Below are 17237 nucleotides of genomic sequence, written 5' to 3'. Positions count from 1 at the left end.
ACTTTATTCTTCTGGAGTCTTTTTGAGAGTCGAACCTGCTGCAGCTAACGAGATCATCTGACCTCCATCTACACCACATGTGACATAATTCACCTAATTATTCTGTGGAACTCACCTGCGACAGGTGACGCTAACCTCGGGGGAAAACGGAAATCTGTGCACGTTAGCTGGGATCTTTGTGATCTTGGACTTAAATGAGTGGAGCATTTTACTGTGATATTATAATGGACAGACGCTCGAACACGGCCCGATTAACCAGACTATAAACTGGAATGGTAATTATTAATGGAGATTCTTCAGAACCTTAAAAAAGTCCAGTATGGTGTACCACAAGGTTCTGTTTTAGGCCCTCTAATTTTACCTCCTTTTATTTACCATCTCTTCGTGCAAAGATGTAATGCAAAATGTATTTTATCGTGATATTAATAATAAAAAATATTAACTTGGCTAGTAATTTAAAATCAACTGATCAAACAAATCACCAAACAAACAAAAAAAGCTGTGCTTGCTGTTGTTAATGCATCTGGATTTAAAAATGATCCCTGTTGCTCTCTCCTACACACTTTCAAGAAAAATGCATAATAAAAATAATATTAAAATATAAAGCAGAGCTCATGTTCTCTATTATCCTGTCAGTGTCGCCACCTGGAGGTCATCTGGATTATAAACTTAAAAGCAGAGATTAGAATTATAAAGTCTAAACCCATAAAATATTTCAATACCAATCATCAATAATTAAACAAAAACAAATAACTGAGTTAAATGTGAATGTATTTAATATTATTAATGCAATGTAAAAGTATAATATATTTGGTATAACAGTAGAATTATTATGCTATGTTTTTTCATGCTTCATTTTCGTTCTTTTTTTAAAAACAAAAATTGGACATATTGTATTGTGCGTTTATACATTTCATGAAAACTGATGCTTGTTAAAAAAATATTTATTTTTGTGATTTATACAGAAGGAAGAAGTGCATTTCCCCAAGACAAACCACATCCATAAATACGGCATTGTTTACTTTTCATATTTGTAATTTAAAAAATATATATTTATATATAATATAAACCAAAATATCTTTGTATTAGAAACTCCTTCGGTATCCTCTGAGTACCAAAGTGCACAATATGTGAATGTAAGACTGTGGCCTCCACACGGGGCCAAAATTCTAATGGAAGTAGAAAAGCACACCTTTAAGATGCTCTAATAAAGAAAAATAAAGACTTCATGTGGTAATAATTTCACTTCTGAGTCTGAAGTTAAAGCTGTGAACTGGAGCTCGTCCTCAGTTCAGCGTTCCAGTGTCCCCCATTACTGCAGCCTTCTTCCTAAAAATAAAAACAAACCGTTTTCTTTAATTTGAGGTTTCGCTCCTGGGTGCAGAACAGCTTTAAAAAGCTGAAACGCTTTCACACGGCGGATAAAACTGCGTTTCTCACCGTAGGCACGTGATCCTGTCTTGAGTCCATCTCATCTTCGGATCAGCGCAGATGAATTTCCCGTTCCAGGTCTCGAATCTGCAGAAAATACAGGAAAGTGTGAGGGTTAAATTAATGACATCATCACAACACTGTTACAGTACCACCATGGTTTTACTATGGCACTTCATTGTAACCATGGTAACCATGACACTACCACAGGGTTAGTAACTACGGTACTACTGTACCACAGATTCACGTTGGTACAGTGTTATTATTGTAACCATGGTAACTATGGCACTACCACAGTGTTATTATGGTAACCATGGTAACTATGGCACTACCACAGTGTTATTATGGTAACCAGTATCTATAATACTACTGTTCTTTTAATGTGGTACTTCTTGGTAACCATGGTAACTATGGCACTACCATTGTTTTACTATGGTACTTGGTATCCATGGCAAATATGACACTACTGTGGTTTTACTACAGCACTTCATGGTAACCATGACACCACAACAATTTTACTACAGTACTTTATGGTAACCACGGTAACTATGGCACTACTATGATTTTACCGTGGTACTTGGTATCTGTGGTACCAAGGTTATACTATGGCACTTCATGGTAACCGTGGCAACTATGGAACCACTATGGTAACCATTGTAGTACCTTGGTTGTACTATTGTCTTTCAATGGTAACCATGGTAACTGTGATACTACTACAGTTTTGCAATGGGCTTTACTATGCTTGGTAACTATGGAACTGCCATGGTTTTACTATGGTGCTTCATGGTAACCATGGTAACTACTGTAGTACTATGGTTTTACTGTGGAACCTCACAGGTACAGGTTTTACTACTGTACTTTTTTGGTAACCATGGTAACCATAACACTACCATGGATCTACTATGGTATTTCATGGTAACCATGGTAACTGTGATACTTCAATAAAACTGTCATAGTTGTAGTTTTTTTTTATTAGAAAAACACTCAGTGTTGTGTCGAGACTCACATTATAGCTCTGATGTCGCAGTTTCCGGTGATCTCCTGGATGGAGTAGCCTTTCAGCCGGCCGCAGCGAACCGGCTTCTGCGTGTAGGAAAAGCAGCATCGTGCTACGAGACAAGACAAGACGAGACAAGACGAGATTTTTGTGATTAAGGAAATTATATAAAGATCATTATCTCTATAATCTGATATACTAGGTGTGATATCGCACAACCTCCTGTCCCCTTCGTGCAGATTTAACAAATCATATCTCACTCAAATGATTTAAAATCAGCTATTTCAGCCATTTTTTATTTATGCAGCTCAAAGAGTCCCTGGGTGTAAAAAAAAAACCCTTTGAGAACCCCTGTACGTTCTGTTTAATAATCAACAATCCACATCTTGCAATCTCACTGTGATCTCGCAATCTTCTGCTTTATGATTAACAATATTAATAAGTTAAACTGGATAAATAAGTTAATCTGTGTAAGTTTAACTTCTTCATGCTTGTAAAGGAATGATGAACAGAATTTCACAGGAAATAAAACCACATTTTCGTGTCATATTTAATAATAATAAAAAAAATCTGCCATTTTTTCTTCAACTCTTCAACTTTTTACTCTCTGGCCAAAATAATTTCAGCATAAGATGAGATAAGATAATCGTTTATTCATCACCAGTGGGGAAATTTGCACTGTTACAGCAGCAAAGGACAGGAGACATAATACTTATAAAAGTAATTATATACAATCTGAGTATAAAGGTATAAAAATATAAAAGACACACCGAGAATGCACAAAAACACAAACACACAACAGTATTGAAGTGACCCTGCATGAGCACAAAGCTTAATCTATAAACTCTTATTCATTACAAATAAAGAGAAAGGAACAGAAGGTGAAAGTTCAACATTATGGTATTGTATTATTTTTTTATCTCACCTGTTTCTGTGTCCATGATGAAGGCAGTGAGGATGAGGACGAACAGAAAAGTCCCAGTAGGAATCTTAACCATAGCCATGATGTTGTATCCGTCTTCCTTTCTCTCTCTCTCTCTCTCTCTCTCTCTCTCTCTCTCTCTGGGAAGACTTACAACATGTGTGTGTGTATATATCGCAGAGCGCCCTTTTTTTAACCTTATCTCCTGGGATTTTCCCACACGGATATCATTGGTCGTTTTTTTCTCTCTCTCTTTTTTTTTTTTTGAGTCCTTCTGTGGCAGGTGGAACTGTGCAGTCACCCGCTGGATTAATCCTTCCTGATTCCTCCCATTGTAAACACACCTCTCTGACAAATGAAATAAAAAATTAATAAACACAAACTGCTCTGTTTTTTTTTCTCATGCTGAATAAATCTATTCAAAACATCTCATTTAAATGAATATAAACAGTATAGCAAAAATATTCAGACATGTTATTTATTATTTATTTAGTTATTTAAAGTCAGTCTCAGGCTAGAGGTAAGCTATAGGTAATAATAATTATCTACAACAATATGTATTATGCTTTTCACTTTTTTGTAGAAGCCAGTCTGAAAGAAAGTGGAACTGAGGAAAAAGTGTTCAGAAAGTGTCAAAATAAACAGAAAGAAATCATTAGTCTTGTGTTGACTGAGGAGAATGAACTCACCTTGGACATGTGTCTATATATATATATATATATATATATATATATATATATATATATATATATATATATATATATATACACACACACACACACACACACACACACACACACACACACACACATACATACATATAAAGCATGCACAACATCAGAGAGTTGAATAGAGGTCATGGTCAGGTGTCCACATACTTTTGGCTTATATACTGTATATACAGTCAGGTCCGGAAGTATTTGGACAATGACAGAGTTTTTGTGATTTTGCCTTTATACTCCACCACAATGGATTTGAAATAAAACAATCAAGATGTGATCGAAGTGTAGACTTTCAGCTTTATTTTAAGAGGTTCCACAAAAGATTTGACAACAGATTTGACAAATCATTTTTCATTCCGCACCAAGGAACAAATCAGATTTTCAGCAAATGTGACTTTGTCTTCTTCCAGCCTGGACATGCCACTTATCTATCTATCTATCTATCTATCTACAAAGTTTAACTGCAGAAGAAGTTGAAAATATTTTATTGTTATGTGCAAATTCCTGATGTTTTGAGGAAATTCTGTTATTAATCTATGTTTCTACAAATATTTTAAATATCTCAAAGGTTGATAGGTACAATAAGCCTAACAGATAATCAATAAGCCTAACTGATAATCAATAAGCCTAACAGATAATCAATAAGCCTAACTGATAATCAATAAGCCTAACTGATAATCAATAAGCCTAACAGATAATCAATAAGCCTAACTGATAATCAATAAGCCTAACTGATTCACTTTAAAAAGTGTAAAAAAAAAAAAAGTCTCTAAAACTCTGCACTGCCCAAGAGTAAACAGGGGAATAATAATAATAATAATAATAATAATAATAATAATAATAATAAACAACTTTATTTATACACATAAATCCATTTAATCCATTTAAAATGCATCTCAAAGTGCTTTACAGTGTGAAGGAAAAATAGAAATAAAGCAAAAAATGGTAGACAAAAATAAAATAATCTAAATCATATCTAAAACATATAAATAAACTACAGCACATGACTCAAGGTTATAAAAGGTTGTTTCAGTTTTGTTTTTTTTGTTGCGTGGACTGTGGCTTGTTGTTCTCCTGGTCCTCAGGGTTAATGTTTATGGAAAACACTGGAAAATGTCACCTATAGCCAAAGACCGGGGATAAAGGAGCTAAAAATAGAATTTGTATTTTGCATATTTAAATAACTGATATGAGGTTAATGTACTGTATGATATCATGATATCCTTCTACACGAGAAATAATTATATCAGAGAAAACTGGCCAGACCAACACACACACACACACACACACACACACACACAGAGTAAACATAATACCACTATAATCAGGCCTCTTTCTGTTACAGGAAGTCCAGTGTGGAATTTAAACCTCTACACCAGGATATTCTCTCTGTGATAGTTTTATATAACAGCACATAAATAATCTGTGACAGCATGTGTGTACAAGTCACAGGTTCAGAGTATCATGGAATATGCATCACTTTCTTGGACAGGTGCCTCTACAACATCTCTGGCAGCCCTGGATAACATCCAAAGGAAAGCAATTGACATCATAAGTACTTCACAAGAGAGTAAATTATGGAAATCTTTCAACACAAGTGACAGTAGCAGCTCTGTGTAAGATGCACTCAGGCCATTGCTCCCTAGACCTGAAGGCTCTGCTCTCACCCCCATGGACCTCGTGGTGAACCACTAGAGCATGCTCTGCTCATTCCAACGGCCGGGACCCATCAGCCTGATAGATGCTTTCTCCACGCTGCTGGGAAGATTTGAAATTAGTCTGCCTCCTGATGTTGTTGGCTGTGTGTCTTTTGGCAATTTACAGGCTTTTAAAACTCGAGCACATTGCCTCTTAGTAAATAAACATGTTTAACTGAGCTGCTGTGAACCATTTGATTTGCTTCCTGTTATTCCTTTTCGTGAGTGTGCTGGCTTACAGCCCAACTACATTTTACATTTATGGCATTTGGCAGATTCCTTTGTCTAGAGCGACTTACAGAAGTACTTTGAAGTCTCTATCAAAAAATACATCCTGGTACTGGTTCACTAGGTCACAGACTAAGGGTGTGTCTCAATCAGCTCGCTAGCTCCCTCGGTGGTGAATCAGAACATCGTGTAGACAAGCTCGGGGGCTCGTAAAGGCCCTGGCTCACTACACGTTGGGACACTGATGACTCAATCTCAGGCGACATGACTACATACTCGTGTTGTAAAACATCACCGCTATGTCCTTTATATGTCCTATAAATTTATTAGCTTAATCACACGTGTTTCTGTCATGGTGCAGGATCAAGCAGGATCGTAGGCTAGCATGTGGATTTTTAAAAAATTATTAAACACTTCAAAGTTGTTAGACTCAAACAAACCGTATATAGAACATCAAATAAAGTTAAAAAACGCTAACGTAAGTAATCATTTCAGAGCTACAACAACGAGATCGAGCTACTTTTATTACTACGTTTATTTATTTGTCTCTCTGGTTTGCATTGTTCCCTGTCACAGTTTATCGAATGTTTATAGAAACATTTTTTACACAAGAATGCGAGTGACGTCAGCTTACAAAGATTATTGTTGGAAAGATAAGCTATCTGTGCAAATTCTCATTCCTGATTCCTAACTGTGCATCAAAAAAAAACCATTTACATCCATACAAGCAGCTTCATGAACATGTCTGAGTTCGTTACGTTCGTTTAATATCAAGAGATGTTGCTTAACACAACTCCTAAATACAACAAGCAGAACTGCAGTAATTAGGAAAATAATCAACAGCAGGGTTGTGTGATGAAGCTGAGATACTGCTGATTATTTTCTTATAACAGCACAACATCCTCTTACACCACAGCAGTTTGTCAACGATTAAGATTTTTTAATTATTAAACATCAACACATCACACTTTTATCCATTTATAGTTACATTAAATGTTGGTGACGCAAGTTAGTTCCTGTTGTCACTTACGTTATAGCGGCTATAAACACTCGTTCCCTCACCAGCCTCTCTTTATTCTCTCTCTTCAAGTTAGTAAGATTAAAAATCACAGCTTGTTACGCAAGAACCACAATGAAGCGTGAACTCCTCTGTCCCGAAGATGTTGGAAAACTTAAAGTTACAGCTTTACCTCTGACTGTTACAAAGCGCTGACACTGGAGACTCCTTCCATACATGTTAAATAAACATCTCCTTACAGAAAATCAATGTATCAATGACTAAAGAACAATGTTTTTTTTTATCAGTTCGTTACTGACTAATCTGTGTTTTCCTTTAGCAGGCTAAGAACGCTTAATTATACAATAAACCCTTAAAGGACCCCTTTTTTCGAAGTTGAAATGCGACTCTTTTTTACTTTGTTGAGTCAGTGACTCGTGTTCACACATTCAGTAATTTCATACTCACAGATCTGGATTAACCGGAGTGTTGTAGTGAACGGATCAGACTTTTGGACCTACAGTCTTTCTTCTTTGCTTTCTTCTTGGCATGATGTAGACACACACCTGAGCGCTCCAGAACACCAAACTGCCAAAAGGTTCTGCTTTTATAGAGGCACTCACACTTCTTGATGATGATCTAATCCTGTGCATTTCATTACTGGTTTCTTAATGTTGGTTTATTTTTTGGGGAAAAACTGACTACCTATTAAAATCTGTTGTTTTTTGTTGTCACCTGAAGTTATTTGTTTGTTTATAGGTTATAAGTTAGTGAATAAACTGATAAATAAAAACATAGAATTGAAGGACGGTGCACTTTCTTTTTCCCATGACTGTAAACGTTTGACCTACATTTCAAGTTCGTTGATGCATTTTCCCCCTCAGTTTGTACAAAAATCTAAAGCTCAGTCTGGTTATAATGGCTGTAGTTTGGGTCCCTGCCTCTTGTCCATCCTTTAACGTTGCTGAGTGACACTGATTATTCGGTTTCTGGGTTTTGATCTTGACCTTGATCTCTGGAATTCATCAGGATTGTACAACAATAGTTCTTTCTCCGCTATCGACTACAATAATGCTCAAAGAAGCCGTCCCTGCCTTTCGCCGTTAGTCATTACCAGATTTATCTGTGTGCTATTCTCATAAAGCCTTTTATCAGCCTTTATACAGCCCATAAACAAGCAGAAGTTTAACACCATGTGGGAAAATAAGCTTCAGTGTTCAGCAGTCAGAGTCTGTGTGAGTGAAAGCTTTATCAGCTCATAAGTACGTGTAAAAGAAGTGGAGGAACCAGTAATTCATCATACATTTCATCACCCTTTCTGATATCACTCCCTGTGAAATGAGACGCACCTCACCTTCACTCACAACACGCCAAGAATACAGAAGGATCCAGGAGATAAATAATGGCACCTGCTCATCATATAAACCCCTACACAGCTGGAATAATCTACCGTCTCCTTAGCATCAAGTTTAAACCGTCATTGTGTGCTGAAAAATACAACAGCAACAAAAAAGATAAATTACAGAGAAAAAGAAAAACTAAGAACAAAAAGTTTACGGTACAGTCTGAAGTAGCTGATTCTTTAGATTTGCCAGTTTGACATTTCATGATATTTTATTTTAGTTTAGTTTGTTATTTTATTTTATTTTAGTTTACTTTAGTTAACGTCTTGGATGTTTGAATCTGAATGTTAAAATATAGGTCACAGATTTGAAATATCGTCACTTTCATTTTTTTCCTGATCATCATCTTCCAGAAAGATTACACAAGCTTGTTCTTTATGCTTGTAGAAAGAGTTTACTACTTGGGTAATGTTCAGCATATTCATAACAGTCCAAGTATTGTACAAACCATTCAAAGGTCAAAAATTCACATGAACTTGTTCATATTGAGTAAGCTTTAAAGTATGTGACAAGCAGTTATGTTGTTCTGTGTCATAGTACACGGCCTATCCCTCCTTATCACTCTGTCTCCGTCCTGATCTCTCTCTCACTCATTCCTTTCTATCTGCCTTATTTTTCTCTCTTTCTCCATCTCCCATCTCACACTCAAGCTCCCTCTCTCACACTCATTCCATCTCCATTTGCCTCTCTTTCTCCTTCTCCCCTCTTTTACTTTTTCTACACCTCTCTGTCACTCTTATCCGCCTTTCTCCCAGTTCTGTAGGACACCCGCGTAACCTGGATATTAGTTGATAAAATGGATGGAGGTTTAGGCAGTTTTATTCTTAAACAGCTTTTTTAGAACCTGTTTTCCTAAAAGGAAAGCGTTCCCAAGCCAGTGTTAAATAAAATGCAGGTAAAATAAATGCAATATTTTTGAGCAGATAAGTTGTAAGTTGATTCAGTGTGAATAAGGAAACTGGTGAACTTGCCATTATTAGTCAAGATGAGAAATAAATCTAAGTAGAAACAAATTAAAAACATCAGTGCTCTTAATTTAAAATGGCAACTGATGTAAATATGGTTGAAGTTATCTTACCTTGAAAGTGTGAGTTGAAATAGTGAGGAATTTTATTTGACAAGATAAAGTGCGTTTTATTGAATCGATAATGTCGATAAAGTAAGTTGTTTTAACTCAGAGTAATGATCGTTAGTTAAATAACTTGTAAAACGTAACTTTATGAGTTGAAACACATTATCTTCAAATTGAGTTTCCTCACGTTTTTGAGGCAGCAGGTGAACTTTCATTTCTAAGTTTGATCAACTTGAAATGTCTTAAGACGATGTAGATTATGTGGAAAAATACAAAAATCATCTTATTTAAACCTCACATCAGTCTCAAGACAAATGTTGACACTTGTTTCCGCCCACCGTCTGTAAACATGCTGGTAGATGAACTGGCTACACTAAATTGCCCCTGACTGTGTGTGTGTGTGTGTGTGTGTGTGTGTGTGTGTGTGTGTGTGTGTGTGTGTGTGTGTGTGTCCTGCGATGTACCTCATGCCCACACGTTCTCATGTTCCTACACTACAGATCCGCCAGCTTTCTGAGGATAAAGAATTTGAAAAAACAGTCCAAGCAGAATCATTTCCTGAAAGCTAAGAACTTTTCCTCATTCTCTTGAAGAATCCTTTCCTCATCAGTTTATTCTTAATATCTAGAACCTGCCAGCTGTTTGAAATTTAGCTCTCAGTACTTGTACTCTCTTAGAGAAAAGGTTCTTCAAGGGTTCAGGGATAATTAATGGTTCTTAGGCTCTTAAAAGGGTTTTACTTTGAGCGCTCTCTGATAGGAAAGTACACCTTGAACCTCTAAGATTTCCAAATCTTTTATGCTCTTAGAAGCTTCCATGTGGCACTTGCTGAGAAAATGAGGAACAGTTTGAAAGAACGGGACACGATGAGGAAGGAAAGTGCTGTAGAAGAGCCAAAAACTGTCCACACATAATAACCACCTCGTACGACTCATTTCCTTATGACTTTGAGCTGATGTTTATTGTATGCAGACAGTTTTTTGGCTCTTCCACGGCATTTTCCATCCTCAGTGTGTCCCGTTCCTTCGAAGGATTTGCAAACATCGTGTCTGGAAAATCCAGTTTTGTAAGCCTGCATTATACCTGTTGACAAAACGTGATTTTCTTCCTGTCAAAGTGTCAAATTTAGCTTTAAAGGCACATTAGTATCTGGAACTACACTCCAATACATGTATTTATTTATTTTATTTATTTTATAAGTTCCTGCATCAGCCAAATGGTATTTTATTAACACCACTCTGGAGTGTTAGTGTAGGAGTGGAATGAGACTCGAGGACATGGTTGGGAAACAGCTGTGTTTGTGTATCTTACCGGATATTAATACCTTCGTAGAAAATATTTGTTTTGATTTCAAACACATAAATCCTTAAAGTTCAAAGAAATTTCTTTAGCTTTACTGTATGCGTATGTTAGAGGAGGGCTAATACTTTTGCATGGAATCGCATATGTAAGCTAATTCTCTTTTATCTCTTTTGTTTTCAGGTCTTTTGAGAAGGATTATGGTGGAAAACATGAGGCTTTAACTAAGAAAAAAAACTCTAATAATAATCTGTACAGTGAAAAAGTATTCAGACCCCTTCACTTTTTACACAATTTATTGTTACAGATTTGATTTTAAATGGATTTGACTTTTTGCCATTAATCTACACACAATAATCTGTGAAAACCTGTTTTTTTCAAAATTTTCCAAATTTATTAAAAAGCAACAACTGACATTTCTCAGTTAGATAAGTATTGAGCCCCTAGCTAAAGCACTCTGAACTCCTGAGTATATCGCATAAGGTATACGACAGGCACTTACAGGACTCTGGCATGAGAGAAAAGAGAGATGTCTTCAATGGAGCAGGGAGGGGAAGCGACGTCCTCGGTGGAGCAACGTCATCAGATGTGCATGGAGATGGAGCAACATGATCAGTGGAGCAGTAACACAAACAAAACTAACCTACAAGACAACAGATAACAGAAGCTTATAAAGGAAATGTCAGAACTTAAATAGGGACACTGATCAACGGGAAACACAAAACAGGTGAGAACATTCAAGAGGACATGTAACAGGGTCATGTGACCTGTTTCATCCAAGATGGCTGAAATCAGTGCTAATGTGACAGAACCATGACCCTAAAGCAAGGACATGACCTGGACTTTCTCCAGGGGAAGTCATGCAGTGAGCTGAGTCACCACGGTGTTAATCCTGTCAAGCTGCTGCTGCTGCTCTAACTTGAGTCAACTGTCGTTAAGTCTGCTGCATCCAATGTTCTGTGAAGCGTTCTGTAACGTACAAATGGAGCAAGATGCAGGCGCCTTGCATTAAATAAAACACAAACAAAACAACAAGTCCAAACAAGCGTCAGGAAAAGAACAAAGCAAGAACACGGTGTGAAGAACAACACAGATAACAGAAGCTTGCTCAAAACTTAAACAGGGACACTGATCAAACGGAACCACAGAACAGGTGAGAAAGGTGAGGGTGTTCAAGACACGTGACGTGAAGTCCAATATGTTCATGTGACAAAAATGTAGAAATTAATTAGTCAATTAATTCAATAATGACACAATAAAAGTGAGTAGAAAACAAAAATAGCTTCTTGTGCCTCAAAGTGTTTATTTAAAGAACAAAAGTTTACTACAGTGAATCATCACACTGACATTAACAGGCTTCTAGTCTCTCTAGTTTGAGAAAACTGGTAGGAAATTTACATTTTCAGGAGGTTTGAGATTCCACTAACACAACTGAATGAACACTAAAGGTGAAAGATGGCCAGATATTTAACACATTCTGCTGCTGTATCTGTGCATGCTTTAGTCCACATTCTGCAGTTAATACAGAAAATATTTCCTCCATGATGTCCAGTGATGTATACAAAATCATTCCACATTCTACAGAAACCCTGATAAACACACACACACGCACACACACACACACACAGAGTGATAAATCAAACTGGTGCACAGATTCCTCACCAAAAAACAAAATACAGATCAGAGATAAAACACAGAAGATTTACTAAAACACATCAGGAGAAAAATAATGAGGATTTACACACAGCGTTCAGGATTAAGGCACTTCACGTGCTTTGGTCTTAAACGTCCATCATTTGACTTCATATTTCACTTTTATAAACAGTCTGAACTGAAGCAAAGCCAAACGAGAATTATATAGAGCTTTAAACACACACACACACACACACACACACCTTTACTAGATTTAAATCACATACATAAATACATAAAATTAAACATGGTTGCTTAACCACAAGTCGAAAACATCAAGTCATGTGACCAAATTCTGTATGAATGAATGTGATTGGTTAAAGTTAAACTGAGAGGCGGAGTTATGGCTTGTAGCTTTTTTTCATCTTGCTTGTGAGAATTTTTAAGATTTTCAATCAGAGCTCAGGTTTGTGTGATTGAGTGATTGTGTGATGATTCATGTAATTCAAAATTTTTACGTCATTTGAGGCCCTGATTTACTACGATCCCAAAAAGATGTGCGTGTGGTTTGTTAGTGGATTGATTGATTACAAAGAATAATTGCTTAATGACGTCACATAGCTACGTAAATGTACGAGATTTTTGCGGGTGCTACTTGTTTTTGTTAGCTATGATGAGCTCAGGTTGCGTAAAACACTGATAAACACAACCAGTAGTCTTATTAGAAAACGACATGCTATTAAACCGTAACTTTGCCAAATTCTCTCATTATTACAAAATGGTTTTATTTCAGCAAAAGTTCAATACCTGCCCTTCAGTTGTATTAATTTACTCACGCAATCATGTTTCCCTCAAAGCTGCGCTAAATCACACAGGTGACAAATGACTCGACTTAGCATCGACTTGGCCCACTGTTTGACACTTTTACTCAACAACAAAATCAGCTCAAACTGCATACTTATTTGGTGGATGTTTTACTCTTGCACGCACACACACACACGCACACGCACACGCACACACACACACACACACACGCACACAGCCTCAGCGAGTTCCAGTGAACCTGGGTGTGTGAAACGACAGCGCTGTTATTAATTATTCAGGAATGTTGTACTCGTTTCTGAACGTATCGACTTTCTCCCCGAGGGTGAAATGTTGTAAATGCTTTTCTGGGGTAAGAATAGTGCTACTGATCACGGTTAGTTTCGTGGCTAAAAATTTTGCAAGTCGTGAGATAAAATGCACCTCAATGTTTTACGCAACTTTCTCGCTTCCATGGGTAAGGTGTCGTGCCATGACAGCGCGAATGTTACACAATAACGCGCTCTAAAGCTCTTCAGCATGGCCGCTTCAGCCTGGACCAGGAGATCTGCACAACGTTTGAGCTCTAAATACACCACGAGTCAAAAGTTTCTGCATCCCTTCTTAGAGAAGATCTTCACTTATTTTTAGTATTACATTTTTCTGCTGTTTTAGAATAATAATGAAACATGAACACTGTGAAATAGCACGTGTGGAATGAAGGTGTGACTCAGAGAAGTGTTAAACAAACTAAAACCATTATATTTTAAATTCTTCTCACCCTCTTTCAGGTGGAGCTTCACTCAGGAGGCTTTTCTTAATCTTTCCAAAGAACCTGAGCTCCGTAAAATTTATGCTATTTTTAAAAAATACATTGTGCTTCAGAAATAAACATATACATGTACTTATACTTCAATATTTATCACCCGTTTGTCTTAAAGTTTTCAGCATTAAACCTTTAAAGTGTCTGTAAAGAATTAAAAACATAAAACTAAAGTGTGTTAAACTTTTGACTGCTAGTGTATATTTTTAAAATATGAAAATATGAATCATAAAAATTTAAATCTTCATCAATCTTCATACTCCAGTGTAATATACAACTATAAATATTATAAAATCATAAATTATAAAATAAAAAATTATTTATATATTTATTACTTTCTAATCTTTATAGTCACTTCATGGAAAAGTGTATGTTTTATATAAAAATAAATATAAATTTATAATTATTACGCATCTCTGCGACTGGCGCAGCTTGCTCTTAAACAGCCACCAGAAGCAAATTTATTAACACTGACTTGTAAAAGCTTCTAATTAATGAAATGGCGTCTAAATATAAAAATAAGCCTTAATTTTATTTATTAGCGTTTTTCGTATTTTTTAGTTTGACTCAACCGAACCACTGAATCGATGCTACTTGCTCGTTTATATGTTTGTCAGGACACGCAAACATTTTTAACACCCCAACATTTTAAAATAAAACATAAATCGAATGCAAAAGTTTGTACACCCCCCAAATTTTTTGAAAATAGGAAACAGAAATGGAAATTGCAGCTCTGTTTTAAAATTCATATTCATAATTCATTTATAATTCATCAAAATGAAATGTTTAAACATAAAATGTGGGTGTGTTCTGAAACAAGACAACAATCCAAAACATGAAAGCAGAAAAAAATTAATTTTTCCAGTGACCCTGTAAGAGACCTTGTAGAGAATATTTATATCACACTTAGAAAGGGGGGCACAAACTTTTGAACAGATGAACTGATGCCATTTTTGTGGCTTTTCCACTATTAATTGAAGGTCTAATTACTTACACTTTTCTGGCCAAAAGCTTCAGAATCTTGAAGGTTGCAATCTGATTGGCTTTCTATATTCAAGTGAAACTTACAGTTGAGTGCAAAAGTTTGTGCCCCCTAAGGCTGTTGAATGGAAAGCATAACTTTTGTAGCGCTATATAATAATTTATCTACAAACAAAATAGAAATGTGAATTGTCCTGGAACAATCCAAAACGTAGAAAAATCAAAGCAGAAAAAAAATTCTTTTGCAATGACCCTGTGACAATATTTATCTAATACTGCAAACCTTTGAACTGAAATCATTTCGATTCATCTGAACTATATGTTATTTTTTTAAGGAATGAACATTTCTTTATCTTCTACATTTTGTCCTAAGGGTGTGCAAACTTTTGCACTGTACACAATCTGAAAATAATCTGTATTTAGAGTTTTTTTTAATGCTCTGAGTGAAATGAACCTTTACAACATGTTCAACTTTCCTTTTAAATAATCAGGGCTTTGCTTGATTTATTCACTCGTGTTTCAATATTCTGAATTATTCGCAAATATTCAGGGTTACGGTTAAATAAATATGGCTTTTAGAGTTCATAACTGAATTTACACAGAAGTTTAAATATTATCCATGAAGCAGTCCAACAGGAGGAAGAAAGAAGAGGACTTGGTGATGCTCGTGAATCTGTTTTTTTTGACAACTTGTTCAGTCTTGTGCATCAAAACACAAAAATAGACCTTCATGTTCCCTGTTGTCACGTTAGGTCACTATATCAGGCAACCTGTCGTCTCCGAACACGTGTCACTTTCAGAGTGCGAGCGTGAGGAATGCACGACTGTGACAGCCAATCACATCGCAGGATCTGCAGTCAACATCACAAAGTCAGTAGAGAAGATACTAAAAACAGCAACAGCAACAACAACAATGACGAGAACACAAACACAAACACAGACTCGTCCAGAAGAGTGCAGTGGATTTTCCCCAGCGAAGGTCAGAGGAACGGTTTTATCCATCATGGACGTCATGGGAAAGGCGGGAAAGGCCTCGCATGCAAATGTGAGGTGAAAAGGGAACACAGGAAGCAGTGGAGTGAGGCGGAAACACAGCGGAGGAATTTTTCCACATCTGTGTGTGTTAGGATCATGTGTGTGTATGTGTGTGTGTGTGTGTGTGTGTGTGTGTGCGCTTTAAAGTGTGAGGTCAATTCAGAAGTTCTTCAGAAGGAGAACCGAGCTTCTGCTCATCCCTCAGAGGTCTCATCATTGCTCCGTATTCTCCTCTGCTCTCGGGTTCGGTGCCTTTGGATGGCTCTCCAGATACGGCACAACACACCGCCTCTGTAACACACAAACACACACACACACACACACACACACACACACACAATCAGAAACACATCCAAAAAAAGTTTTCAAAAATGGGGCAAGTATTCGACACATCACAGCTCTTCTCACAATTTATGTAACAACTGCAGCACCATCTGCTGGACATTTCAAGTAACTGCAAGTCAACTGAACTGAACGAATGGTCCAAAGAGTCCAGATTTTTTTATTTTATCATTTTTATTATTATTTTTCAAAATACATAAACTGAGCTCCTAATGCCTTACTGCTCCTCCTGAGAGATGAAAAAAATTCTCCAAACAAATAATTATGTAAAAACTACTATACTTTTTGATTCAGAAATAAACCGATACATCAGCATTAACTGCACTATTCGTACTTGTCGTATATTATCACTATCAAGCCGACACTGCGATGGATTTAATCCAACATGGATTGTCAGATTCCATGCACTACACACTGTAGTCTAAATCACTCGTATCACTATTCACATCATGCAGTGGGTAAATAATCTAATTTACACACCCAGGTCACAGCGTGAGCTTCAGGTTCTGCGTTTTGTGTGTGAACGTGACGATAAAAACACGATAGTGGAAGTGGAGCTGTTTGATTTCTCACCTCAGCCTCATGTACTGCAGGTCGTCTTTGGTGACGTCGTTGAGAACATCATTTAACGTGTAATCCTCCGATACGAACTGATCAGAGACACGGTGTGACACACACACACACACACACACACACACACACACACACAGGCAGACATTAATTAATTAATTATGGTGAATATTGGTAAAGTGGGACACTTAAGCTTGAATCTCTGTATCTCAACCTGTATTTACTTCACTGATTTAATTTTGGTTAAGATTATAAAAAAGTAAAACCTGATTAAAGTTTTGTAAA

At 36.5% G+C, this 17237-nt stretch overlaps 2 protein-coding genes across 4 annotated transcripts in view; both read right to left on the bottom strand.

Annotated features, from left to right (window-relative positions):
* Nucleotides 1–928: 928 nt before the first annotated feature.
* LOC113541178 (monocyte chemotactic protein 1B) lies at nucleotides 929–11402 on the bottom strand. Of its 2 annotated transcripts, none has more exons than XM_026938016.3 (4): nucleotides 3354–3696; nucleotides 2438–2540; nucleotides 1441–1518; nucleotides 929–1329 (listed from the first exon to the last, which is right to left on the bottom strand). In XM_026938016.3, the coding sequence occupies exons 1-4, from the start codon at nucleotides 3430–3432 to the stop codon at nucleotides 1287–1289; spliced, it is 303 nt and encodes a 100-aa protein (XP_026793817.3). In that variant the 5' UTR covers nucleotides 3433–3696; the 3' UTR covers nucleotides 929–1286. The 2 variants fall into 2 exon arrangements, with proteins under 2 accessions (XP_026793817.3, XP_053083808.1); XM_053227833.1 differs by lacking the exon at nucleotides 929–1329 and adding an exon at nucleotides 11271–11402 and having other exon boundaries at nucleotides 1437–1518; nucleotides 3354–3698.
* A 645-nt stretch (nucleotides 11403–12047) lies between these two features.
* map3k15 (mitogen-activated protein kinase kinase kinase 15) overlaps nucleotides 12048–17237 on the bottom strand; it is a 38476-nt gene continuing 33286 nt past the window's right edge. For both annotated transcript variants that reach the window (XM_026937987.3, XM_026937989.3), the window contains 2 exons: nucleotides 16956–17032; nucleotides 12048–16331 (listed from right to left, as the gene is read on the bottom strand). In XM_026937987.3, coding sequence (XP_026793788.1) covers nucleotides 16235–16331; nucleotides 16956–17032 — 174 coding nt within the window. In that variant the 3' untranslated portion in view covers nucleotides 12048–16234. The remainder of the gene's footprint in view (nucleotides 16332–16955; nucleotides 17033–17237) is intronic.

The sequence above is a fragment of the Pangasianodon hypophthalmus genome, chromosome 22, assembly GCF_027358585.1.
Source record: "Pangasianodon hypophthalmus isolate fPanHyp1 chromosome 22, fPanHyp1.pri, whole genome shotgun sequence".
Lineage (NCBI taxonomy): Eukaryota > Metazoa > Chordata > Actinopteri > Siluriformes > Pangasiidae > Pangasianodon > Pangasianodon hypophthalmus.
Note: the sequence above shows the minus strand (reverse complement) of the source record. Positions and strands in the feature narration are given on the sequence as shown.